Source organism: Syngnathoides biaculeatus, chromosome 18 (genome assembly GCF_019802595.1).
Source record: "Syngnathoides biaculeatus isolate LvHL_M chromosome 18, ASM1980259v1, whole genome shotgun sequence".
Lineage (NCBI taxonomy): Eukaryota > Metazoa > Chordata > Actinopteri > Syngnathiformes > Syngnathidae > Syngnathoides > Syngnathoides biaculeatus.
Genome location: NC_084657.1, coordinates 19,882,509 through 19,910,506, shown reverse-complemented (window position 1 = coordinate 19,910,506; position 27,998 = coordinate 19,882,509). Strand labels below are relative to the sequence as shown.

General features: G+C 41.8%; 1 protein-coding gene across 1 annotated transcript; it reads left to right on the top strand.

The window, feature by feature from the left end:
* tiprl (TIP41, TOR signaling pathway regulator-like (S. cerevisiae)) lies at positions 1-27,998 on the top strand. Its single transcript, XM_061804135.1, has 8 exons — positions 1-275; positions 487-613; positions 6,312-6,491; positions 14,344-14,440; positions 21,409-21,540; positions 22,859-22,954; positions 23,227-23,289; positions 27,522-27,998. The coding sequence occupies exons 2-8, from the start codon at positions 510-512 to the stop codon at positions 27,645-27,647; spliced, it is 798 nt and encodes a 265-aa protein (XP_061660119.1). The 5' UTR covers positions 1-275; positions 487-509; the 3' UTR covers positions 27,648-27,998.

The following is a 27,998-nucleotide window of genomic DNA, read 5'->3' as shown; positions in this document are numbered from 1 at the left end:
CATGACGCCCATCCTGACGTCATTTTAAGCATTTACGCCTCTTCCCTCTTTACAATGTTATGCCTTCTTCTGTTTTTATGGTGCAAACAGACTTCTCACGAAATGCGTAGAAGCGGCAGCTAACTCTGCTGTGATTCGAAGAAGCGGTTTTGGTCATGATCTTGTAGTTTAAACCCGTGTTTTGTGCCGACTGAAATAGCAAGCAGTCCCTTTGTATAAATAGACGACGGACCGCCATTTGGGAAGCAAAAAACAGAACGCCAATTTAAATTAGGGTACGTAACAAGTTTTTGCTTGTCTCTCTGCATCTGTACTACAGCACATTTGGTTTGCTATTGTGGAAATTTAAAGCATATTCGATCAGTATAAACTGGTGGACTTTATTCCCTTTATGTTAAACAACAACGGTTTTTTTTTTTCCAAAACTATCATCCCATCTCTGTGGCTCTATCCAGTTAATGTGAACCGACTATTTTTTTCTTGCAGCTGCTGCTAACCTTCGAAGCATTATGATTTCTCACGGTTTTAAGAGGACCAAAAAGGACTTTACGTTTGGCCCTTGGAATGTGACAACTGCCAAAAACCATATAATGAAATCCAAAGACATTGAACGGTGAGGTGTTGCTTTTTCTTGCAGTAAGCACCAGCGTCATATTAGTGCCTTGCTATTTATATTTAAAAGAGATTGATTTTGCAAACCAACTTTGTCAAGTACTTTGGATTTTCTACATCCCGTGTCTTCATTAGGGTCACAGGTATACTGGAGCCTATTCCAGCCAACTATGGACAGGAGGCCGGTACATCGGGAAATGGTTACCGATAGCGGGTCACATATAGAACTCGTACCCCTACGTCACCAAAATCGTGACTGGCCATATATCCGGTGTGATGGTTTGAGTGCTCCCAGGGCTGAAAGGTCTTCCTCAGGTTAATGCGCATGCATGTAGAATTTTTTTCGAGTTTTTCTACTTTTTCTATTCTGTGCCACTCTGAAACTTCCCCATCCATGCTTCTTCTGCGTGTTCATTTTTGCTCCGCTTCTGCGTGTTCATTTTCGCTCCGTGTGCATTTCGCTATGGATGTCTCACAAAGCCGAACACAGTGAATGAAAGAATACAGAAACAAATGCGAACGTATTGTTTATTTATCAACTGGAAAGCACGTTCCAGCATTGAACAAGAATCAACATTTTTTTTCGGGTATGGGCTCGGGTTATATGACACTTACTTTTACTATCCCAAATGTGCCTTAATGACTGAGCCCGAACAATCCTCTGTTGATTCTTGTTCAATGCTGGAAGATGCTTTCCAGTTGATAAATAACAAACAATATGTTCGCATTTGAGTACCAAGAGAGGAACTATGGTACTGCATATGCAAGTCTGGTGTGGCAGAGAAATATGTTGGAAAAGTACGGGACATGTATGAGGGTAGCAGTACAGCAGTGAGATGTGCCGTTGGTGTGTCAGAAGAATTCAAGGGAGAGGTAGGACTGCATCAGGGTTCCACGCTGAGCCCCTTCCTGTTTGCAGTAGTAATGGATAGGCTGACAGACGAGGTAAGACTGGATTCCCCTTAGACCATGATGTTCGCAGATGATATTGTGATCTGCAGTGAAAGCAGGGAACAGGCGGAGGAACATTTGGAAAGATGGAGGTACACACTGGAAAGGAGAGGAATGAAGATTAGCCGTAGTAAAACAGAGTATGTGCGTGAATGAGAGGGGCGGAGGAGGAAGAGTGAAGCTCCAGGGAGAAGAGATAACGAAGGTGGACAACTTCAAATACTTGGGGTCAACAATACAGAGCAATGGAGAGCGTGGTAAGGAAGTGAAGAAACGGGTCCAAACAGGTTGGAACAGCTGGCGGAAGGTGTCTGGTTTGTTATGTGACAGAAGAGTCTTTGCTAGGAGGAAGGGCAAAGTTTCTAACAGTGGTGAGGCCAGCCATGATGTCCGAATTAGAGATGGTGGCTCTGAAGAAACAACAGGAATCAGAACTGGAGATAGCAGAAATGAAGATGCTGAGGTTATCGCTTGACTAAAGAACACTAAAGAAAAGGTTGATGGGTGTTGTGAGGGAGGACATGAGGACAGTGGGTGTTAGAGAGGAGGATGCACGAGATAGGATTAAATGGAAAAAAATGACATGCTGTGGCGACCCCTAACGGGACAAGCCGAAAGAAGAAGAAGAATGTTCGCATTTGTTTCTGTATTCTTTCATCCACTGTGTTCGGCTTTGTGAGACGTCCATAGGGAAATGCACGCGGAGCGAAAATGAACATGCTGAAGCAAAGCGAAAATGAACACGCGGAAGAAGCATGGATGGGGAAGTTTCAGAATGGCACGGATGTAGAAAAATTAGAAAAATTCAAAAAATTCTACGCACATGCGCATTAATCCCAAGGGGACTTTTCAGCACGGGGGAGCGCTCAGACTGCCACACCGGTCAAACAAAGCATTGTTCAATGCTAAATCTGTTGAGATGATACGAAAATACGTCTTATAGAATGACATCCACAGTTTTGTCTGATGCCGTTAAACATTAAGAAGTTGATAATAAATAAAGGTACGTGGAAAAATCAGAGGACCCATATTTAATGCATAAGTCGATGTTTTCGCCAATAAGAAAGTGGACTGTTAACCCGGTTCCGCTTGTATTGGAAACTGGATCTACACATGTATCTGGTGAATAAATTGTTGAGATTTACACAGAAGAGTTTGAAAGTGTAGAAAAGTCTGGATGCATACAAATACTTCATTGCTGGACCGGTTCTCTATCAATCCCACATCGTGATGTACCCACTCAGATTTTTTCAATACAAATACCAATATTTAAATAAATGACCCCCGGTTTTATAAAAACTACCATTCATTAACTATGACTGTTAAAAAAAAAAAAAAAAAAAATAGCCTCTGTACATGGAAACATTGCTGCCACACACTTACCTCCGTAAACAGACGGTTTACGCATTGTTCTCAAATGAGTCAATTTGATGTTATAAATGTGTCTTTATAATTTGGGATTGAAAAGAATAAAATAATAATTCCTACCTGAAATGATCGCTACACAGGTGTGTGTAATTGGTTGGGCACCATCCATCACGTTTAATTGCCGAAATCCATCGATCTTTTGTTTTTTTTCAGATGGTATTCTATAGAATGATCTCTCTGAAGAACTGTCTCGTCTGTTGTGACAACCAACAGCACAACAAGTCTTGGGCATTGTGAATATTCTGCTCCAGTTCAATGTCTCCCACAATGTCGAGCAGCTCTGTTTGACTGGCAATATGGCGCCGTGAAAATGGTGACGTCACGTGCACGAGCTGTATAAACCACTGTGCGCGCACACAGTCCTACTGATGGACAATTTAGAGCAGGGTGTAAGGCGGGATCCATCCCGCAAAGTAGTTTAATTTGGTCCACAAGGTGATTTTGGAAAATATAAAACGATGGCATGGACATGGACACAAAAGAGAGCTGCTGTTCTGATTGCGTCCACTGGGTGGCGCAATAACAGTTGTGTTCAGCAAGCAAACCGTTTATATGGTGCAGAGTAAGTAGGTCAAACGCACAGTTCCCATGAGCTTCTTTGTGTAATGCCTGCGCTATTTATTACAGCTTCTATGGGACGGTACATTGAATCAGAACCAGCTTGATTGGCCAAGTGTGTAAAAACATATAAGGAATTTGTCTCGGGCAGTTGGTGGAACAAACAAAGTAATGAACAAAGGACAAGAGGGTAAGTTTCTTTCGGCCTGTCCCGTTACGGGTCGCCACAGCGTGACATCTCAGATGAATGCTCATCAATGTTTGGCACATTTTTTACACCAGAAGCCCTTCCTGGTGCAACCCCTCTTGGGGAGTAGAGGCCCCAGTGAGATACGAACTCATGTCCCCTGGTGTACCAAACCAATGCTCTAACCACTGAGCTCTGGGGCCTTGAACAAAGAACAAGAGACATTCTGTTAATAAGACTACAGACCTGCTGCCTAGACCTCTGTGGTCATGAAGTCCTTTGAACTCCTTGTGCTGGACCACTTCAAGAGCGTCATGGGTCCCAAGCTGGACCCACTGCAGTTTGCGGATGATGCCATCAACATGGGTCTGCACTTCATCCTTGACTATCTCGACAGCGAGGGAACCTATGAGAGGATCCTGTTCATGGACTTCAGCTCTGCCTTTAAGACCATCATCCCTGAACTCCTATCCTCCAAACTTCTCCAGCTCAGCATCTCACCTGCCCTCTCCCAGTGGATCTACAGCTTCCTTATAGGCAGGACACAGCAGGTGAGGGTGGGGGACACCACTTCATCCACACACACTATCAGCACCGGGGCACCCCAAAGTTGTGTCCTCTCCCCTCTCTGTCAAAAAAGAGAAAAGTGGACGCAGAGTGCAGTGTGTTCCAAGAAAAATGGTTATATTCATATTTATTCACAGAAGTGAATGAGAAAGCTATATGTTTGGTTTATTCACAGCATTTTGCAATACTGAAAGAATATAACTTTCTTCGCCACTCTTTGAGTCTTCAAGCTGACAATGTGACAACCTTTAAGGAGAAGAGAGAAGTTAAATGAACTTTGGGCCGGTCTGAAGAAACAGCAGTCTGTGTTTCCTCACAGCAGAGACATCATTGACACTGCTCTGAAGGCAAGACACCTCATTGTTAATGAAATCGCAGTGGCTTCAAAACCACTTAATGAGGGACAATTTTTAAAAACATGCACGATGAAGGCAGTGGAGATTGTGCTCCCTTGAATGCCTGACAAGAAACACAGTGGAAGCCGGGATTTCTGATCTTTCAGTGGATTTGGACAGCCAGTTACAGCACAAAATAAAGTCACTTATTGCGTCTTCAGTTGCAATTGATGAAAGCACAGACAATACAGCGGTTGCACAACTGGCCATTTTTATCCACAGAGTTGATGACACATTGTCACCAGAGAGCTCGTAGAGAGGGTGCCAATGAAAGCTACAATGACAGCAACTGATAATTTCACTGCACTCGTCGTAGCGCTGTTCCCCGCGGTGTCAGCATGGCTACAGATAGCATGCCCTCAATGATTCAGAAAAAAACATGTGGCAAAGTTACGAGTGAAAAAGTAATCTGCAAACAGAGAATGTGATTTTTGGATTTTTCACTGTACTTTGCACTAGGAGGCTTTGTGTTGTAAGTCTTTAAAGATGAATAACGTCATGAAAGCAGTCATCAAAACTGTTAATTTCTTCCGATCCAGAAGCCAGAATCATCGTGAGTCTGACAGCTTTTTCAGAGGTAAAGACCCCATATATGCCCTGCCATACCATACAGGGCTAAGGTGGTTAAGTCAAGGTGTTGTGCTGAGGCGTTTCTTTGGAGTTGCGAGAATAAATTGGACAGTTAATGGAAGAAAAGGGTAAACTAGTGTTAGAATTTAATTCCTCAGAATGAATGCATGACCTTGCATTTCAGGTGGATGTTAAAAAGCACCTTGTAGCAGTCCAATTTAATTGTGAGTGCCTGTTAAGTTTGGCCATCAACCAAATGATACAAGAAAGTCACACGAGATCACACAATGTCTTTTGCTGAACTTCCCGGACATGACACTCGATAGCCAGCTGATTGCCATATTTACGTGTTGGCCATGTTGGAAAAGTCATCGTTACCATGAAGCATACCTGTCAACTCGTACGGTTTAGCCATAGTTCATACGGATTTTGTGGTGTGATACGGCCGTAAATCACAAATCATACGGATTCTGCAAATTTACGTTTTGCTTTTATTTATATATATATATAATGAGTGTGTGTGTGTGTGTGTGTGTGTCTTTTTACAGTGTGACCCTCCCCATTCACGTTTCACCACTAGCGGCCCTGCATATTCCCGGATTTTGGTTTCGTGCAATTTTTTTTTTTTCCATTTACTGTATTTTTACGTATTTTCACGATCGTAAAGGTCTTCAATTATTTTCTAAATAGACAAGGCGCCACATTAGACACTAGTGTGGTGCACCTTATGGACATAGTGAGTTCCAACATTTGCAAATGTTTTTGTGTGACTTGTCCAACAAGATACAATTAAACACATTAGTTACACTGTAAGCATGCATGCCAGCAAGTGTTTTAGCCTGTATGCAAGTTACCATATGATGGCGCTGATGAGACAGTGAGAAACAATCGCATTTCACATCTGTAAGCAGAAGAAGCTTACATCGCCCACACACTGTGTGGGTTTGGAATGTATCACTGTCACGTATCCTAAAAATTATTAATACATTTTTCCTGCCTTCTCATTTGGAATGTTTTTTTTTTTTTTTCTTTTGCCTTTACAGATTAACAGAAGAGTTGAACTTGCCTTCCCTTCCAGAAATGTTATTTGGGGACAACGTTCTGCGCATCCAACACAGTGATGGCTTCGGTATTGAATTTAATGCCATTGATGCCCTGAAGAGAATCAACAAGTTGGATGACACCGTCCAAGTGGCCTGTGCTCAACAATGGCAGGAGAGCAGGCAAGAAAATCAGAGCATTGAAGCAAAGCAAAGCAAATTTATTTGTATAGCGCATTTCATACACAGGGTAACTCAATGTGCTTTACATGATTAAAGGCATTTGAAAACAAAGAGATAAAACATTTAAAACAGGATAAAAACAATAAAAATGACAGACAAAATATATTAAAAAACAAACAATTACAACCGCATACAGTGCAAGTAATGATCAAAAAGTGGACGAATTCTTAAAAAGCATGAGTAAAAAAGAAGTTTTCAACCTGGATTTAAAAACATTCACACTTGGGGCTGACCTCTTTTCTGTTGGCAACTTATTCCATTTGTGTGCAGCATAAGAGCTAAAAGCTGCTTTACCATGTTTGCTTTGGAGTCTGCGCTCCACTATTTGACCGGAGTCAGTCGATCTCAGAGCTCTTCTGGGATTGTATTCCGTAAGCATTTCTTTCATGTATTCAGGACATTAATCATTTAGTGATTTATGGACCAGTACCAGAACTTTAAAATCTACTCTAAAGATGACTGGAAGCTAGTGCAAGTACTTTAGGATTGGAGTGATATGCTCTGACCGCTTTGTTTTGGTCAGAACGCGAGCTGGAGCATTCTGAATGAGCGGCAGCTGTTAAATACTCATTTTGAGGAGTCCAGTCAGAAGACCATTACAGAAGTCAAGTCTACTTTAGATAAAAGCGTGTATGAGCTTTTCCTGGTCTGCTTGACACATACAAGACTTGACTCTAGGTATGTTTTTCAGATGGTAGAAGGCAGTTTTTGTGATTGATTTGATATGATTGTCGAAAGTCAGGTCAGAATCAATCAGAACACCAAGGTTTTGGACTTGGTCATTGGTTTTTAAAGATAGAGAGGCCTGGTGTTTACTAACAGCAATTCTCTTTTCTTTATTGCCAAAAACAATTGTCTCAGGTTTGTTGTGATTTAGTTGGAGAAACGTTTGGTTCATCCAGTTCTTTATCTGACTTAGACAGTGGCACAATACCTCAATTCACAATACCTCAATTCAACTGGAGACACTGCTAAATATAACTGTGTCATCTGCATAGCTATGGTCGTCAAAATTTAAAGTTTTGAAGAATTTGACCCAAGGGTAGCATATACAGGCTGAACAGGAGAGGTCCAAGAAGTGACCCTTGAGGGACCCCATAGGTCATTGCCATTTGCTGAGAATGGTCACAAAAGTAGCTCCATTCCTTTAGGTAGGACCTAAACCATTTAAGAACCGTTCCATTTAGTCCGACACACGTTTTCAACCCGTTTAGCAGTATATTGTGATCTACCGGATCAACAGCTGCGCTGAGATCCAACAAGACCAAAATTGACACCTTTCCTGAGTCAGTATTCAACCTTATATCATTTAACACTTTCATGAGCAGATTCTGTACTTTGAGTTCAGAAACCTTATTGAAATTTGTCAATAAGTCCATTTAAATTCAAGAAATTGCTGAGTTGATTAAAAATAACGTTCTCAAGAATCTTGGCTATGAACGGGAGATTTAACATGGGTCTCTAGCTTGCTAACATGGAATCATCCAATGCTCTGTTTTTTAGAGGAGCTAAAATTAATTTTAAGTAATGTTTAAATTACAAAATCACTGTCTATAGAGGTCATAGTCAATTTGGAGTTTAGTTTTTCTCTACTTGGTTCTGCTTTCCTACACTCCGATTTCGATCTCTTGACCATCATTGTGCTCCTCCATGGTGTTCTAGGTCGCCTCAGGATCCTCTTAGTTTTAACAGGAGCGACAGAATTCATGGCATTTGTGATTTTTGAGGTGAAATTGTCTAAAAGTTCATCAACTGTCTCAGCTTTCACAGTCTGTGGCGCAGCCACAGACTCCATAAACTTAGTGGCAGTACTCTCATTTATGTACCTTTTCCCAATAGAGATCGAGGTTGTCTGAACTTTTGGAAGAATCTGTATTTCAAAAGATAAACTAAAATGGTCAGAAATAGCCATATCCTTAATGTCAATCGATAGAATTTCAACATCCTTAGAGATGACCAAGTCTAAGATGTGACCTTGAGTGTGAGTTGGACTCTTAATATGTTGAGAGAGGTCAAACATGTCTAGTATTCCAGAAAGTTCTTTGGATGTTTTTGCCATATTATTGTCAACATGGATGTTAAAGTCCCCTGTTATGTTGTACTCAGTACAAATAACTGACAGCAGTTCTGAAAAATCCTCCATACATTTTCCATTGTATCTTGGAGGTCTATAAATTATTAAAATGATAACCTTTTCGGTCACCCTTAACTAAAAAACATTTGGCATCGCTCCCCACTTTTCATCTCTACTGCCTCAAAGCCAAAAAAGCCAGAATAGAGACTCACATATCAACAATTATTGAGAAGGCTGACAGGCTGTGTGAGGAGGCAGAAGAAAAGAGGAATCTGAGATTTATCACTGAGGCCAATGCACTCAGAGGCAGAACAAAGGACAAGAGAGCCACTTTGGCACCTCTGCAGCAACAAAGAGGAGGTACTGGGTAGGCTCAAGGGGCTAGAGTAGGGGTGCTGAAACAGACATCAGTAGAAGACATTTGTGTATATAGTTGCAATTGTAGTTAGAATCTGTTTTTCTGTAGAATTTTATGTGAAGACATTGACAATGGTCATATCAATGAGAACTACCACAAGGGGCGACAGGTGATCACTGTCACAGGTACTGAGGTACTGGAACCTTTGATGAACCGAGAACAGCCGATGGCTAAATTTTTTCCGTTTCAGCCCTAAATTTTTCATGTCAGCCCCTAAGAATTTCCCCAAAAAGCCCTTAATTTTTTTGGGTCCAACTGAGTATGAACCCTGGATAGACTCACATTTTATCTTCACTAAGTTGAAATTTCTACTTTTTTGTTGCCATATTTTTTTTGACCAACTTTCTGTCCCTTGTATGCATGATCTCCATAGGGGTCTGAGTTATTCTGGAAAAGACTCCGTAAATATCAGTCCGACTTACAGATAGCCTTCATGGGTTGAGGAGGGGCCTTTCGCTTAGTGGATGATGGTTTCAGGCGAGAGGGGATGGGAGGAAGATCTTGGTGTTGTATGGGCTGGACTCCATCGTTGACAATAGTCTTCATCCTATCCATCAGACACAACATTGCATTCAGGCTGGTAGAGGGGGAGCCAACATCAACTGCGGATTGTATGGTTGTTGTAGTCATAGAGGGGAGATTCTGAGGTATGGATGGATGGATGGCTCCAATTGGGCAGGAAGAGATGTGGGAGATTTAAAGTGGTGGCACATTCCATTTGTCATTTGTTCATCAGATTGTTTGGATGACGCAAATGAATCTGTGTGCACCTTGTCTCGCCTTATCTCTTGTTCCTCCGATTGTTTGGGAACAACTGGATCCTTTTGTCCTTGGTTTTTGTAAACATTTTCTTTACAGGGCAGTGAATGATGCACACAGTAGAAAATGTTGGCAGCTGATAACTTAACCCGTTGTCTATTTAGACAGAAACCGTCTGCTTCGTAAAGATTTTTACGCTCCCAAAAACGGCAGAAATTGTCAATGAAACTCACGGATAGTGCAGTGCATACCTTGCCTAACCCTATTCAATTGATGGAGCCTCGAGAAACGTTCATCTCCAGATCGTACAAGTGGCAGAGGTCTACTTATAAAAACCTCAGCTTCCATCCCTTGCTTTTTTGTTAGGAGCTCTATGAAATCTCACTTTAATACCTCTGATTGCTCCTTGAGAACATCCAGGGCCCCTGTGTGTACGTATAATGACAGATTTCACAGTTGGGTGCTGATGAGTGATCTCCAGGATTTTTCGAGAGATATCAGGCACCGTGTCATTAGTAAATCACAGTACTTTGGTGTTCTTCTCAGTGCAAAAGCGTTTCACATCCTTGATGGCTCCATCACCAACTATTAATGTTTGGGGTCCCAGTTTTTTCTTGGATGATTTAATTTCATACCTTTCAGTGGTGGTGGAGGATGAGCATTCTTGGCCTTGGTCTTGTAAGAGTGCCTCAAATCTATTTGTTAGTTTGACATCAATATTTTGCACTGACTCACATTCTTTTTTTCTTTCTCTTCGCTGTAATGACCGTCCATGGCCGTTCACTTGGTAATGAGGCGGCCCGCAACGCAGTTAAGTTAAACTGAAATACAGCTATTGAAAATGTGATGACTTTAAAATAACAATGTAAATTTTACAACATGTAATTTTCAGTGGCATTTTTAATTCACATCCTGTTGGCACATATTTACTTCCATAGAGAAGAGGTTGGCTTTCTGCAGTCAAATGCTACAGACCTCTAAACTTCATGTGGCTTTCAGGTTGACTTAAGAATAGTGTGCAAAGAGTTCCATGGAATGCGTGGCTCACCAGCTGCAACCAAGCCATACATCAAGTGCAATGCTAAGCGTTTGATGCAGTGGTGTAACGCAGGGGTGTCAAAAGAATGGCCCAGGCAGTCCAATCTGGCCCACGGGCATTTTTCTGACCATCAAGGAAGTTCTAGTGCATTTAGACGTAAGATCTTATTTTGAAACTCATGCTTTTATTTTGACACAGGTGCCAAAGAACTGGAAGTCATCAGAGTTGCATGACGTGAAGTAAAAAGCTGAGAGAGAAATGATTGGCCCTTATTTCACTCTGTCAGTCTGCCTGGTGTCAAGATACTAAATTTAACCATGCATAATACTGAGGACATCTTGCATGGTCTGTCAAAAGAAGGCTGAAACATTATTTTTTCAGTGTCTCATATTTGACGAGCACGAACGCGCTCGCGCGCCTCCGTGCTCGCAGATCTGCACATTCGAGCACAAAAAATCATGCGCGTAAAACTTATGAATAGAAAAAAAAAATATTGAAAGATGTCTCTCATTTTGTGTAGTCTTGACCTTAATTTACGTGTCTATTTTATAAATGTTCTTTACGAAACAAGCCTGCTCCAAAACAACCAGTTTTCACCCGGAAACAGAAAATGCAAGTTAACCGTACTGAGCATGTACAGAAGTTAGGCTGAAAGCGCATGTTCAGAGCTGCTTCACGTAATCCGAGTACATTGACGTCCAAAGTCATCAACATATTGAGCCATGTCAAAGGAAATTCAGTTACACTAGGTGTGCTCATTGCATCGATTGCGACGCAGTGCCCCCCCCCTCCCAAAAAAAAAAAAAGACGTTAGACTATCATCCACCTCATCGCTTGATTTAGGTGTGGTCAGTACTTCAAGCGCATGCACATAAAGGCGCGTTCTCGCAAGCTGGCCTCCTATTTACATCAGTCCCTCGATGCGTGCCCTCCTACAGCAATACGTCATGATTGCCGACAGGAATGTTTGTTTGTTACAATGTATCGCTAGCTTGTTGCCACGTACGGCAATTATATTGAACTAATCTTTCACCATCATTACATTGTGGGTATAGACCGTTCATGTTTATTCCTTGACAGGCCAGTGCGTATAACTTTTCTTCAGATAAAGTTTGTCAAGAATGTTTATTGATGAAAAATTTTAAATACCGTTTTATATAATGTTCTCCTAATATCAGTTGAAATTGGAAATGATCATTTCTGAGTTTGAAATTTTAGTTTTCTATTTTAGCTATGTATTTGTTTATTTTATTTTTAATTTACCGTTATATTATATTAATCCAGTAAATTATGTTAGTCTTGAGATTCCATCCCTAATCACACCCGCAACTTTATCTGCGAGCATGACTGACCACACCCGTACATTTTTCAAATGCGAGTGACTGCATATTTCAGGAGTAAAGTAAGCCTACTTCCTATCAAATGCTGTGCCACGCTATTCTGAGAAAATTATTACAGCTATTCAAATATTTTGAGACAGAATATTGCAAATTATCAATCAAGAGCTTCAGTGCCAAAAGAGGTTGGCTTCGAAGAACCCCCCCACCCTTTTTTTTTTTGCGACAACTTGTATTTTATGTATACATTTACAAGGCAGGGGCACAACTGCAGTTTAATTCTGAACAATTGTACAGTGTGGTGAGTTGGTTGGGGTTTTCAATATTAAACGATGGATGTCAAAATGTGTGTACATTTCAAATAATTTCAAAATAAGTTTTATAAAAGGTGGATAAAGTTTATAGATCAACTGAATATGTAAGTTATAATGGTCAATGAAAACACTTCATAATATTTATACTTTTTTTATGACATTTCAGATTCTTTAAATTATTTGAAACAACATAATAATCATTTCATTCCACCTAAAGTGTGCTTCAAAATACTCCAGACCATACAGGTTGGTCTGATCCACAATGTGTTGGAGCAGCTTGTCTTTGAGAAATACTTCCAACAACTCAGTTGGCTTATCAAAATGCAGCCTGATCCCAGGCAGAATCAGCCCTACTTTTGCTGGATACACAGCCTGTAAATCACAGAAATATGAACAATGACCATTAAAAAAAATTTGTGATGTGTACAAAAAAATATATTAACTTTACCTCTCTTTGCACTGCCAATGAGAGGAGGGAGCTTCTTGCTGGATTGATGGACATCCTGTAAATTATAGAAATCTAAAAAATTAAAATGAAAAAAATCCATGAACTATAATTTCCTGCCTATAAGCTGCGACTTTTTTCACACGCTATCAACCCTGCGACTTATGCGGGGATGCAGCTAATTTGTGCATTTTATCTTACGGCTGCGACGGGCACTCGAGCGGAAAAGGTAAGAGTGAGACTGGTGGAATATATGTGCTGAGAAAGTGACTTTTACCGGTCCAGCCCTGTTAGCGCTGCGCTAGCGTGTTACTGCTGTGTCTCAGTGATTTTTACCGGTATGTTTTTTTTTTTTTGTTTTTTTTTTTAACCGACGCTATTAGTGCCGGGCGAGCGTTAGCACGTCGGCGCTAGTTTTAAATTCTGTGTACCTTCTTTCTTTGTAACTATCTCGTGTTTCACTGTGGGTTTCAATGTGAGCACTTACAGCTTTTACACAGCTGCGGCGTATGTATGTACCAAATTGTATTTCCTTTACAAATGTACCCGGTGAGGCTTATAACCTGGTGCGCTCTGTAGGCTGGGAGTAACGGTACATTTTTTTTGTGCTGTGTGAAGGGTTGGGGGAAATCACCCCACCCCCACACCTTTCTTTTTTGCTATGTCAACCAAAGTAACCTTTGTCACCTAAATAATCTATAAATTACAGAAATGTATACAAACCCAATTCCACTGAAGTTGGGACGTTGTGTTGAGACAATTGTTGCTTGTGAATGACAGCAATTTAGGGTTGTTCCTTTTGTACTTAATCATGGCATCCAACTGTTCCCAATTAGCCTGCGGGATGTTCCAAACAGGTGTTTGATGAGCATTTGTCAGCTTTCAATCTTTTTTGCCACCTCTCCCAGCTTTTCTGGAACATGTTGCAGCCATAAAATTCAAAGATAATTTGCTTTAAAAAAAGTTCATCATAGTTCATTATATAACTTGACTTTGTTGTGTATTCAATTAATTAATATTTTCAAATCATTGTATTCTTTTTTTTATTGTACTGTTTTAATGTTCCAGTACCATTACTTTTGTGTTTTGTCTTTCCTCACCACAATTTTCATGCACTTTATACACTAACTAACTAACATAACTGTATAACTTGTTTTATACAGGGCTTTCTGTAACAAAAATTTACAATAAGTCTGCTCTCTTTTTGTCCTTGTAGCAGTCTATACTCCACATCATAATATGCACACATTAGTATTGACAACAAATGTTTAGTCGACTAAATAGCGTGTTATGTGAAGGGAGGTGGTGATCAGTGAAACTAAGAAATTTGTTTAGACTTGAGGGATAGTTATAGGACATGGAACAGAAAAGCAAGAACTAAGAAATATCTTTTTATTTTCTTCCAGAATTTCTGAACACTGTCAAGAGGTGGTGAAACCATACGACTGGACATTCACCACAGATTACAAAGGCACTTTAATAGGAGAGGAATTGCAGATTAAGGTGGGTTAATATTTGATATGGACAGGAAGATAATGAAACACTTTGAAATTTAGAAAAATTGTGCTGTCAATAGGTAATTAAGTCATGTTTGTCCATACCTACACACTCCAAAGAAAAGATCAAAGTGGTAGAGTGAGTCTGAACCACAAAAAATTAGAAGCACACAGACAATTGAAATGCGCATCATTAACCCATGAACATAATGAGTTTCCTTCAATATTTTCTACGAAAATAAAATGATAAAAGAAATACACATCCCCTCGTGGAAGCCGTCACCTTATTGTGGTGGAGGAGTTTGTGTGTCCAAATGATCCTTGGAGCTAAGTTGTCGGGGGCTCGGGTCACCCATAACAAACAGGTCCTAGGTGAGAGACTAGAGAGAGCGCATCAAAAAGACCGCTATGATAACTAATATAAATGGATTTAAGTTTCCCTTGCCTGGACGCGAGTCACCTGGGTCCCACTGTGGACCTAGGCCAGGATGTGGGGCTCAAAGGCAAGCGGCTGGTGGCTGGGCCTGCACCCTTTGGAATGTGGCCTAGAACGTCACCTCTCTGGTAGGGAAGAACGAAGCCCGAGCTAGTGTGTTAGGTCAAGAACTTCTGACTAGATATACAGTAGTCAGACCTGGTGATTTGGTGGCCTGTACCACTGTATTAGCCAGGACTCTCAAGTCTGTTGGATAATTGTCAATGATTTCATCCAGTCCTTGGTTTCTCACAAAGAATCCATAACTCTCGACAATCTTATTCATTATTTCGGTGGGATGTTCGTCAAACAGCCTTCTCAATTGAACTCTTGACTTGCAGCCGGGCCGCTTTACGGCGTTGTCGTCGCTGGCGGCTGAGTGCGCCATCGTTGTCGTCGGCGTTTATCCCCGACGGATGAACAACGCCACTGACGCCGTCGGCGATGAACAATGCTCACGGCCGGCTGCCGGAGCTCTGGGGGGCTTTGTTTACGCAGTAATGTGGGCCTCCGAGTAGTCAGACTCCACGTCATTCCAAAGAACCATTCGAATATTCAACATTGACAGTCACAGGTTCAAATCTGTATGGACGTATTCCTCCGTCTTCCCAATCAACCGATACTTCTACTATTTCTTCAGCAGATGAGGATAAATCTGAGAAGTCAGGGCTGACTATAACTGTGTAGGAACGTAACTGAGCCTCAGGTTGAGCACATGATGCGTCACATCCACGCACGTAGGTCATGTGACTTTCCAAAATATCAACGACCAGGAACATTCAAAATTGCCGATATATACAACCTTAAATGATATCTGATGAAAATCTTTATTTTAAAGTTACAGTACCAATTACATGACCTGTTTGATACATTATTTTAATTGAGTGGCCTTCCCCTGTAAAGATTAAGCCAGCACCTGTTGAATATGCATTTCTCCCTGAAAGCCTGAGGAAAATGAGTCGTTCAACACATTGAGAAGAACAGCGTACTTTTATGAAAGGTTTGATTGGAGAGGTCCAAAAAAATATAAGCTAATCAGGTCAAATGATCTCCATCACCTTAAAATTGAGAGCAAAACAGACACGCGGCAGAAAATGGAAGACAACCATCAAAATGGATTTATCCAGTGATCAGCTCTAGGATGATCAAACACAGTCTGGAGTTACCTGTAAGTCCTGTGACAATGAGAAGACGTCTGTATGAAGCTAATCTGACAAAAATGCCCCGCAAACATGTTTAGAAGAGGCTACAATTTGCCGAAGAACACAACTGGCCTAAAGTGGAATGGAGGAACATTTTGTAGACTGGTGACAGTAAAATTGTTCTGTTTGGGAACAGGGGCCGCAGACAGGTTGTGAGATAACTCCCAAAATCTGAATTTAAGTCACAGTACCCAGTGATGATGATGGGCATGTTTTTTCCTACTATGGTGTTGTGCCTATTTATTGCATACCAGGGATCATGGATTGGTTTGAATATGTCAAAATACTTGAAGAGGTTACGTTGCCTTATGGTGAAGAGGACCTGCCCTTGAAATGAGTGTTTAAACAAGACAATGACAGTGTATAGTGGGGATGGGGCACTGCTGACCTCAACTCGGGATGTTGTGAGTTGGTGGGGAGAATACTTCGAAGACCTCCTTGATTGCACCAACACACCTTCCGATAAGGAAGCTGAGTCTCGGTGCTCTGAGGCGGACTCTTCTATTTCCGGAGTTTAGGTGGTTAAGAAGCTCCTTGGTGGCAGGGCCCCGGGGGTGGATGACATTCGCCCGGAGTTCCTCAAGGCTCTGGATGTTGTGGGGCTGTGCTGGTTGAGACGCCTCTGCAACATCGCGTGGACATCGGGGACAGTGCCTCAGGATTGGCAGACTGGGGTGGGTCTATTCAGGGGTACTTGAGAGGAAGGTCCGTCGGGAAGTCGAATCTCGGATTCAGGAAGAGCAATATGTCCTGGCCGTGGAACAGTGGACCAGCTCTACACCCTCGGCAGGATGCTCGAGAGTGCATGGGAGTTTGGCCAACCAGTCTACATGTGTTTTGTGGACTTGGAGGAGGCGTTCGACTGTGTCCCTCAGGGAGTCCTGTAGGGGGTTCTTCGGGAGTACGGAGTACCGAACCCCCTGACACGAGCTGTTCGGTCCCTGTACGACCACATTCAGAGTTTGGTCTGCATTGCCGGCAAAAAGTCAGACTGGTTTCTAGTGGGAGTTGGACTCCGCCAAAGCTGCCCTTTGTCACTGATTTTGTTCATAACTTTTATGGACAGAATTGCTAGGCGCAGCCGAGGCGTGTCTGGTTTCTTGGCCTCTGCATCGTATCTTTGCTCTTTGCAGATGATGTGGTTCTGTTGGCTTCATCAAGCTGTGATCTCCAACTCTTACTGGAGCAGTTCACAGCCAAGTGTGAAGCGGCTGGGATGAGAATCGGCACCTCCAAGTCTGACACCATGGTCCTCAGTCGGAAAAGGGTGGCATTTTCTTTCCGGTTTGGGGATAAGATCCTGCCCCAATTGGTGACGTTCAAGTATCTTGGGATCTTTTTCACGACTAAGGGAAGAATGGAGTGAGAGATCAACAAACAGATCAGTGCAGCGTCTGCAGTGATCTGGACTGTGTACCGGTCTGTTGTGGTAAAGAGGGAGCTAAGTCGAAAGGCGAAGCGCTCAGTTTACCAGTCGATCTATGTTCCTACCCTCACCTAAGGGCAGGAGGTGTGGGTCCTGACAGAAAGAACAAGATCCTGAATACAAGCGGCCAGAATGAGTTTCCTCCGCAGGGTGTCCAGGTTCTCCCTTAGAGATAGGGTAAGAAGCTTGGTCATCCGGGAGGGGCTCAGTGTCGAGCCGCTGCTTCTCCGCGTTGAGAGGAGTCAGATGAGGTGGCTGGGGCATCTGATTCTGATGCCTCCCGGACGCCTCCCTGGTGAGGTGTTCTGGGCATGTCCCACCGGAAAGAGATCCTGTTGACGACCCATTTCTGTCCAATTCGGAAAAATTGTTCTGGAAGTGAATTTGTATAGGGTGGCAACTGTTGTAATTGTTCAAATCTCATGTCCCATGGATTGCGCTCTCTTGCTTCACTCCAACTCCATCTCCTCATGGTTCTAGCATCAAAAAGAAATTGTGAAAGTCCAATGGTGGGGGCAAAAAAATAACAACTAAATCACTGTCACAGTTTGTGCATGACGCAAAATGTTTTAGGGTGGAATATATAAATTACAATTTTTTTTTTTTACTGTTTTACGGCAGAGAGCCACATCATACACATGAACATCATTCCCTCCTCCATCAAATACCTTTGGTGAGCCACATTTATTATGTCACACACTAACATTCTTCTTCTTTTCCTTTCGGCTTGTCCCGTTAGGGGTTGCCACAGCGTGTCATCTTTTTCCATCTTTGCCTATCTCCTGCATCTTCCTATCTAACCCCAGCTGCCCTCATGTCTTCCCTCACCACATCCATAAACCTTCTCTTTGGTCTTCCTCTCGCTCTTTTGCCTGGCAGCTCCATCCTCAGCACCCTACCACCAATATACTCACTCTCTCGCCTCTGGACATCTCCCAACCATCGAAGTCTGCTCCCTCGAACCTTGTCTCCAAAATGTCCAACTTTGGCTGTCCCTCTAATGAGCTCATTTCTAACCCTATCCAAGCTGTTCATTCCAAGCGAGAACCCCAGCATCTTCATTTCCGCTAACATGCTAACACTAACATGCTAACAGGAAAAATTGACTCCTACAGAGTACCAAGACCACTGGCCAGTAATTTAATTAAAATAAAATTTGTGCTTTTTCCCAGACAAACTACTAATTCAAACAAGTCTTGTCTGTCTAAAAAATGTGTACTCACTGATTTTCCACTGGACGTACAAGTGGTCCTTTCATCAAACTGTCACGGATCGTGAGTAAATTTATCTGTAACACGTCCTCGTCCAAACAAACAACTTCGTATATATTATCTAGTATCTGTTATGCAGACAAGTTGATCGTGATCCAAGTTTTTTCCGGTACGCTCCATTTTTTTGTTCGACCTTTTCAAACTCACAACACTGGCATTCCACCACAGTTGGCATTACACCACAAAGAGAACACGAACACCAGTCTTTTGAAATGAGCCTGTCTGGAACATCTCCGAGGTCCATGTTATCCCCTTGTCAGCGTCACGCCCCCTCTCCAACACGTCAAGTTCTGCCTGTGTGTATTGTGGCTCAAACGCTTGAACATTGTACATTATTTTTGTTTCGTTTGGTCAATGGCGGGAGTAGTAATAACACGAAGCATCGGCTCGCTGTTATACAAGCATTAGTGGCTCTTAGCACACAACACTTCCCAGCTTGTATTTACGGCGATGCTTACGTGCACTGGGTCTACACATGTATCTGGTGATTAAGTCGGTGAGATTTACACAGAAGAGGTTGAAAGCATCAAAGTCTGGACGCATAGAAATACTTTGTTGCTGGATCTGTTCACAATAAGAATAAATCCCACAGATTTTTTCAATACAAATACCAATATTTAAATAAATGGCCCCTGGTTTTACACACACTCTCATTCATCAACTATGATTGGGGGGGGGGGGAACGACGACTGGTTGACTGCTCGTGAATGCGGAAGCGTGTTGCGGCCACACGTTAAACTTCGGTAAACCTCTCTGTGACTGACGGTTTATTTTCTTTTTTTTAAATCCCCATTGGACTCATTTGAGAACAATGCATATTAAAAAAAAAAAAAAACATCTGTCGGGGAGAGGTTTGCCGAAGTTTAACGTGTGGCCGCAACGCGCTTCCGTGTACATTTGGATACGACTCCCTGTCATTTTTTTTTTTTTTTTTTTTAAACGCATTGTTCTCAAATGAGCCAACTTGGCATTATAAATACTTGTTGGAAAGTTGAGATTGAGAAGAATAATTCCTACCTGAAATGAAGTGACACAGCCATGTGTATTTGGTTGGGCACCATCCATCACATTTAATTACAGAAATCCATCGATCTTTTCATGTCTTTTCAGCTGGTATTCCATAGAATGACCTCTTTGAATATCTGTCTCGTCTGTTGTAACAACCAACAGCACAACAAGTCTCCGGTTCAATGTCCCCCACACTGTCGAGCAGCTCTTGTTGACCGCTAATATGGCGCAGTGAAAATGGTGACGTCACGTGCACGAGCTCTATAATTGGATTATTGTTTGTCGTCAGTGCCACGCCCCCTCTCCAACACATCAAGTTCTTCCTGTGTGTAGTCTGGCTAAAACACACAGCCTTGTACATTGTACATTATGCTGTTTTAGTTTTTTTTTTTTTTGTTGGTAATTATTTTTCACAAAAATCGGCCACAAGATGCCAGATAGTGGACATTCTTTGTTCGGTGAAACATATCCACGACCAATGGGGGGTCAGAACAGCAAGCACTGCAGGCATGCCAATCGCTGATTGGCTGTCAGTTTTCCAGCCAGGCTCATTGGAATGTCTGTGAGAGAGAGAGAGAGGAATTTTGATAATACTTTTCCAATTTAGAGATGTTTCTTGGTGAAATCTGTGGATAACTCTGGCCTTAAAATAAACACTGAACCCTCATCTACTAACTTTTAATGTGTGCTCCCATTCCTATGAGTGTGGACAAAGTGTTCTTTTAATTGGACAATCTAAATTGCCCCTACGTGGGATTGTGAATGAGACTGTTGTCTGTCTCCGTGTGCCCTGCGATTGGCTGGCAACTAGTTCAGGGTGTACCCCACCTCCTGCCCGTTGACAGCTGGGATAGGCACCAGCACTCCCGCGACCCTCGTGAGGATAAGCGGCAACGGTTTGATCACAAACGCATCTCGTTGTTAGCCAGCTAAGCTAAGGTAGTCTGGGCCGAGAAGCAAGTTTAAGTTGACGTTTCCACTTACCCAACTTCCTCACTACTAGTACTCATGGTCCTTGTTGTATATGATACATAGGTTTTGCAGGTAGTGTAAGTACTCGCGTTGGATGTTTTCCTCCAACAAATTTTTTATTACAGACGCGTCCTATTGTTAGCGGGCTAGACTAGGCTAAGCTAGGCTGAGCAGCTTCAACGCGAACGATACGGCTCCAATTTGGGTACTAAGATTACACAGATAATGATTTTTAGTCCTCTGAAGTTGTCACCAGGGGTGTCCCACGTCGTGAAATCACAATATTTAGTCCAAATCCAGCTGGATTTATTTATTGTTCGATCGGGCTGGCCGGAGCATCCTCGTTTAGGTGCCAGCAGTTTGGGAACCGGAAGCAGACCCCAAAGCATGCGTGGGCATGCACATTTAAAAACCAGAACTTCGATATACTTTTGTGCCTTCACGACAGCGGCATGAAAACAGGCAGCGGGTTCGCCACTCCTGAATTATTGAATAAGTGGAATTTGGCTGGATTATTTAACACTCACCCATTAATCACCTTTTGACAGGAACTGTTGTCTGTGTGTCAATCTTATGATTAGTTACTATTGCCTGTCTATTTCTCTCTCACTTTTGTTCAAGGTGTCTGAGACTACAGAAAGAATTAACTTGGAGAAGCTGAGGGCCCGTGAACAGATCGTGTTCTTTGATGAAGTCCTACTGTTTGAGGATGAGCTGCATGACCATGGGGTCTCAATGATAAGTGTCAAAATTGTTAGTGTCATCTTGATTCACTAACCCTACATCCAGATCAAACTTGTTCACAGCAGTAAAAATGTTCCACTATTTTGCCTGTCTTTTTAATCTGTTTAAAGCAGTGGTTCACAAACTTTTTTTTGCAATGCCACCCTTTTAAAGATTAAGTGATTTTCAGTCCCACCCCCAACACACAGTTTTTCTGTAAATACTCACTGCATCAGCTTGCAGTGATCAATCACTGCAATTTCATTTTTACAGTTCAAAATTTACACTGGCGAGTTCATCAAGCCATCAGGAATAAACAAAAACACACTTTTTTCTTTTTACATTATTTCAGTGGCTGGTGTGGGCTTGTATGCTGTGTCTTTAAAATTTGCTCCATCTGCTTGGTGTAACTTTTAATATCTTGAAAAAATAACTTCAATAAACTTAACAGCGACACAGTGGAACAGCTGTAAAAAGTTGGCCTCACAATTCTGAGGACCCAGGTTCAATCCTGGCCCCGCCTGTGTGGAGTTTGCATGTTCTCCCCGTGCCTGCGTGGGTTTTCTCCTGGGACTCCGATTTCCTCCCACATGCCAAAAACATGCAACATTTATTGGACACTCTAATTTGCCCCTAGGTGTGATTGTGAGTGCGGCTGTTTCGCTCTATGTGCCCTGCGATTGGCTGCCAACCAGTTCAGGGTTGAACCTGCCTCCTGCCCGTTGATTGCTGGGATAGGCTCCAGCACTCCTGTGACCCTTGTGAGGATAGGTGGGTAAGAAAATGGATGGATGGAAAGTTAAATTACATAACAGTGGGTATGGTAGCCCCCACACCACACAGTTTTAAAAACACTGCTTTAAAACAACAGGACCAACACACCATAGTTGCTGGTTCCTTGTCGCGAGCATTCTCAAAATCCGTGGCATTATTCCACAATGAGAAAACTAGAATAGTGTTTATCCATCCATCAATTCCTTGGCCTCCACAGTGTGAGTGGAAAGAAATCCAGATCTCAGGGCAGACATAGGGCATGCTGGAGGTACTGTGTCTCACAGCTCACCTGATCATAGCTTGGGGTCCCTTGTGGAACTCCATAGAGTTGGTGGTTAGGGATTGGAATGTGTAAGCATCCCTGGTGAGAATCCTTCATTTTGTGTTGTTTGGCACATATGGCTAAAGTGTAAGATATCTTGCATAGTACTCGTCCTCCTGGTGATCTGCTTCCAACCTTCTTTAAATATTTCCACAGTTTTTTTATGGTTAGTCATTCATACTTTTTTTCCCTTAAAGTGACACAATGGTATGTCTGTTTGTCCATGTATGTATACGATGTGATCTGATGAAGAGGGTGATGCCCACTAGTTTCTTCACATTGCTGCGTTTTTTCCTGCGAGTGGATGGTGTGCTGATAAGAATAAATGACACACGACTATATCATGAGGTAAGTTTACCTCGTTTTGTTGAAGAAAATGCACCACACGTTTTTCATTATTTCCATTTCGAGCATATCAAATCCTTGAGCAATAAGTAACCCAATGGAAAATTGAGTGCTCCATTTGAAGTAGAGGTTTTCTGTGCTTCCAATGATGACAATGTGTGAAAACAGTGTTGAAAATGGTCAACTTACTGCAGTCAGTGGTGTTTAAATCCAAATTTAAAAAAACAACAACTGTCTTATAATTCTTAAATGCACATAATTTATGCTATTTCCAGGCTGGACAGAAGTACATGTTAAGAGAGTTCTGCACAAGAGAAAGTAACATCACAGACTTGAAGGTAAGCTTTGATGCAGCAATCTTAAGCTCATTTCACACAGCAGCTTGGCAAAGTGCAGCCTGCGGGTCCCATTTGACCTCTCCATAGACTCAAACTGGCCTTTCCATTGTTCATGGAGTCTAAATAAAACTTAACCCGAGAGAACCCATGAGGTCACATATGATGTGCATTGCCGGGAAGTGTTGTGTGCTAAGACCCAATAAAGTGAGTATAACAGCGAGTCGATGGTCCGTGTTACTACTCCTTCCGACATTGAGCAGACAAAACAAAAATAACAAAGTACAATGTTCAAGCGTTTGAGCCACAATACACACAGGCGGAACTTGACGTGTTGGAGAGGGGGGGGTGACACTGACGAGGGGGATAACATGGACCTCGGAGATGTTCCAGACAGGCTCGTTTCGAAAGACTGGCGTTCGTCTTCTCTTTGTGACCTAATGCCAACTGTGACGGAATGCCAGTGTTGTCGTGAGTTTGAAAAGGTTGAACAAAAAATGGAGCGTACCGGAATTAACTTGGATCACGATCAACTTGTCTGCATAACATCGATACGAGATACTAGATAATAGATACGAAGTTGTTTGTTTGGATGAAGACGTGTTACATATCAATTTACTTACGATCCATGATAGTTTGATGAAAGGACCACTTGTACATCCAGTGGAAAATCGATGAGTACACATTTTTAACGGTCTTGGAATCCTATGTGAATGCTATGTGAGCTATATGAATGCTATGGGCTATGTCTAAAGTTTATCAAAAATGCAATCTTATTTTCTTAGTATGGCGTAGGACTATCGAATGGTTTATTTATATCTGGAATATAAATGCAAAAAAAGGGACTTCCTAAAGTGATTCCACGTATATAGCCATCCATCCATTTTCTTAGCAGCTTAGCCGCACGAGGGTTGCGGGAGTGCTGGAGCCTATCCCAGCTGTCAACAGGCAGGAGGCAGGTTACACACACGCAGACATGGGGAGAACATGTAAAGTCCACACAGGGACATCCGGGATTGAACCCGGGTCCTCATAACTGTGAGGCCAACACTCTACAGCTTCTCCACGGTGCCGCCTCATAAAGTAGATTGTTGCCTATACAGTACCACCACGAGACGCTATAACTCAGCTGCTAATAAACAGTAATGGTTAGATGCGCGCAAATTTCCCCGGCTGATGAACGAGCCTCAACTGTGACAGCCACAGCTTTATCCTGTCAGATTGACCCCACCGGAGGTTAAAGAAGGACAAATTTGGGTGCGTTTTCTCAGTTTTGTTGCAGAACACTTTGGCATCTTGGCTTAGCTAGAACAAACGTTTTGTAATGCTAAGCACCGGCGACGTCAGGGGCGGGGTCAAGGACGTTTCTTCTGGGTCTGGTTGTGAAAGCTAGCACATATCCAAATTTTGCTTGGATTTGAAAAATGTTCTTTATTTTCCCTTTTTTTTTTCAATTAATGTCCAAAATATAGATAATAATAATATTACTTCACATTGGAGGGTTTATTGTACATATGAATTATGGGGAGAGTCTTCCTTTAAGGCCCACTGAGTCATATGTGACCCATTATCTAAGCCAGAAGTACATTTGTACATTTTTCCAAATGTGATATTTTTGTGTTCCTTTGATGCATATTGATTAATTTAATTTGTACATAAAATTTTTAAAGAGGATTTGGATGTCTTGTCCAGGGTTAAAGTAGTTTCAAGTAGTTATAAGCGTACCGTCCCTGGCACATTGAAGATCCATTGAAAATTAATGGAAATACCAGTAAGTGTATAAAAAAAAAAAAACACAAAAATATTGTGGTAGGTGTTTCTTAATCAGAGAAGTAGCATTTTTTTTTTCATATAGGACAACTTTTTATGTAAACTTCCTATTGGGTGCGAGGTATGGCTCCAAGAGACTTTTTTTGTTGGTCTTGGGCTGTTACATACAGTCCCCTCCAAAAGTATTGGAATGGCAAGGTTAATTCCTTTGTTTAGTTTTTCTTTTTTTTTTTTTTTTTGTAGATTTGGGTTTCAGATTAAAAGAGGAATTGGACAAAAGTTAAGCATTTTAGCTTTTATTTCAAAGTGTTTACAGCCAAATGTGTCAAACAACTCAGGACAGAACACCTTTTGTTTGAACCCACCTACATTTTGAAGCTAAAAGGCAAAGTCTGTGAGAGCTATTGCACAAATATTCAGCATAGTCAATGCAATTTGGAATGTCTTGAAAAACAGAAACTACTGGTACAGTACTGGACTGGAACAGGTCGGTAAAGGCTTTCAACAGCAGCTGATGACAGAAACACTCTGCAAGCTGTAAAGAAACACCCAGAGACAAAAGTCAGTGACTACCAACAGAAGGGCCGCTAGTCGGTCCAAACTGATGGGCCAACACACACTTGTAAAGCATTCTGGGATTTGCAATAATAGTGGCACGTGCTGTATGTACACATTTGATAGTCTTGTGGGCCAAATAGAATTATTTGGCATTTGACATATACAGTGAAGAAAATAAGTATTTGAACACCCTGGTATATTGCAAATTCTCCCACTTAAAAATCATGGAGGGGACTAAAATTTTCACCGTAGGCGCGTGTCCATTGTGAGAGAGATAATCTAAAATTAAAAATCCAGAAATCACAATGGACGATTTTCATAAACAATTTATTTGTGTGATACAGCTGCAAGTAAGTATTTGAACACCTGAGTAAACCAATGTTAATATTTGGTACATTCGTCTTTGTTTGCAATTACAGAGGTCAAACGGTTCCTGTAGTTGTTCACCAGGTTTGCACACACTGCAGGAGGGATTTTGGCCCACTCCTCCACACAGATCTTCTCTAGATCAGACAGGTTTCTGGGCTGTTGCTGAGAAACATGGAGTTTCAGCTCCCTCCACAGATTTTCTATTGGGTTTAGGTCTGGAGACTGGCTAGGCCACACCAGAACCTTTATACGCTTCTTACGGAACCACTCCTTGGTTTTCCTGGCTGTGTGCCTCGGGTCATTGTCATGTTGAAAGACCCAGCCACGACCCATCTTCAATGCTCTGACGGAGGGAAAGAGGTTGTTCCCCAAAATCTCACAATACATGGCTGCGGTCATCCTCTCATGAATACATTGCAGTCGCCCTGTCCCATATGCAGAAAAACACCCTCAAAGCACGATGCTACCACCCTCAGGCTTCACAGTAGTGATGGTGTTCTTAGTATGGAACTCATCATCATTGTCTGCCTCCAAACACGGTTTGTGGGATTATGACCAAAAAGTTCCATTTTGATCTCATCTGACCACAAAACTTTCTCCTATGACGATGACAACGATCATCCAAATGGTCATTGGCAAACTTAAGACGGGCCTTGACATGTTGTGGTTTAAGGAGGGGAACCTTCCGTGCCATGCATGATTTCAAACCATGACGTCTTAGTGTATTACCAACAGTCACCTTGGAAACGGTGGTCCCAGCTCTTTTCAGGTCATTGACCAAGTCCTCTCGTGGAGTCCTGGGCTGATTCCTCACCTTTCTAAGGATCATTGAGACCCCATGAGGTGATATCTTGCATTGGGCTGTTCTCCAATTAAGATTGACCGTCATGTTGAGCTTTTTCCATTTTCTAATGATTGCTCCAACAGTGGATGTTTTTTCACCAGGGTGCTTGGCAATTTCTCCGTACCCCTTTCCAGCCGTGTGGAGTTGTACAATTTTGTCTCTGGTGTCTTTGGACAGCTCTTTGGTCTTGGCCATGTTCCAAGTTTGAGTCTTACTGATTGTATGGGGTGGACAGGTGTCTTTATGCACCTAACGATCTCACACAGGTGCATCTGAAAATACTAGGAGTGGAGGTGGACTTTTAAAGGCGGACGAACAGGTCTTTGAGAGTCAGAATTCTATCTGATAAATGGGTGTTCAAATACTCTTTTACAGCTGTATCACACAAATAAATCATTGAAAAATCATACATTATGTTTTCTGGATTTTTCTCTTTAGATTCTCTCCCTCACAGTGAACATCCACCTACGATGAAAATTTCAGACCCCTCCATGATTTCTAAGTGGGAGAATTTGCAATATAGCAGGGTGTTCAAATACTTATTTTCTTCACTGTACTCTATGTTCTACACAATCAAAAGATAAATAATGTTCACTGACGCTATAACCACATCTTTCCAATGTAGAACATGTTTTATAATAATGTTTAAAACAATGGGCTATCGAAATTGATTTTTTTCCCCCTTTTCTTTCAGAGTGTTCCCGCTTCGCTATACACTGATCCGAATGAAATAGAGCAACATTTAACCTTCAAACTAAGACACTGTGAGAAGTTGGAACTTCCAGCGCAGGAGCATGACACCATTAATGAAATGAAATAATGAGCAGTATATTCTTCAGTTTGTATTTTTTATATGATAGTCTAAGTATAAAATATTCCTGGCATTGGGTGGAAACTTTCCATCTCCAAAACCATCACTTTACGGGAAACAATAAATAAATAAAAACAAAACGGGGGACTGACCTATGGTATCGATTTGGGGGGAAAAAAAAAAGTGAAAACTTTGACCGAATTTAGAACTAAGTGGTTTTGCACCAACAACAGCAATGTAATAGATAATGATTGCATTCTTCAAATAATAGATGTTACTGCCATGTATGTAACGTTTCTGTGTATTTCTGCTTTCCAATTTAAATGTTCTGATAAGTGATCAACTTGAATAAAAAATAAT

What these genes read in the sequence shown, in the direction of transcription:
- tiprl (XM_061804135.1), top strand. Translation starts at nt 510, where the DNA reads ATGATTTCTCACGGTTTTAAGAGGACCAAAAAGGACTTTACGTTTGGC. An exon ending in AAATCCAAAGACATTGAACG is followed by an intron (nt 614 to 6,311) that starts GTGAGGTGTTGC and finishes TTGCCTTTACAG; the next exon opens with ATTAACAGAAGAGTTGAACT. An exon ending in GTAACATCACAGACTTGAAG is followed by an intron (nt 23,290 to 27,521) that starts GTAAGCTTTGAT and finishes CTTTTCTTTCAG; the next exon opens with AGTGTTCCCGCTTCGCTATA.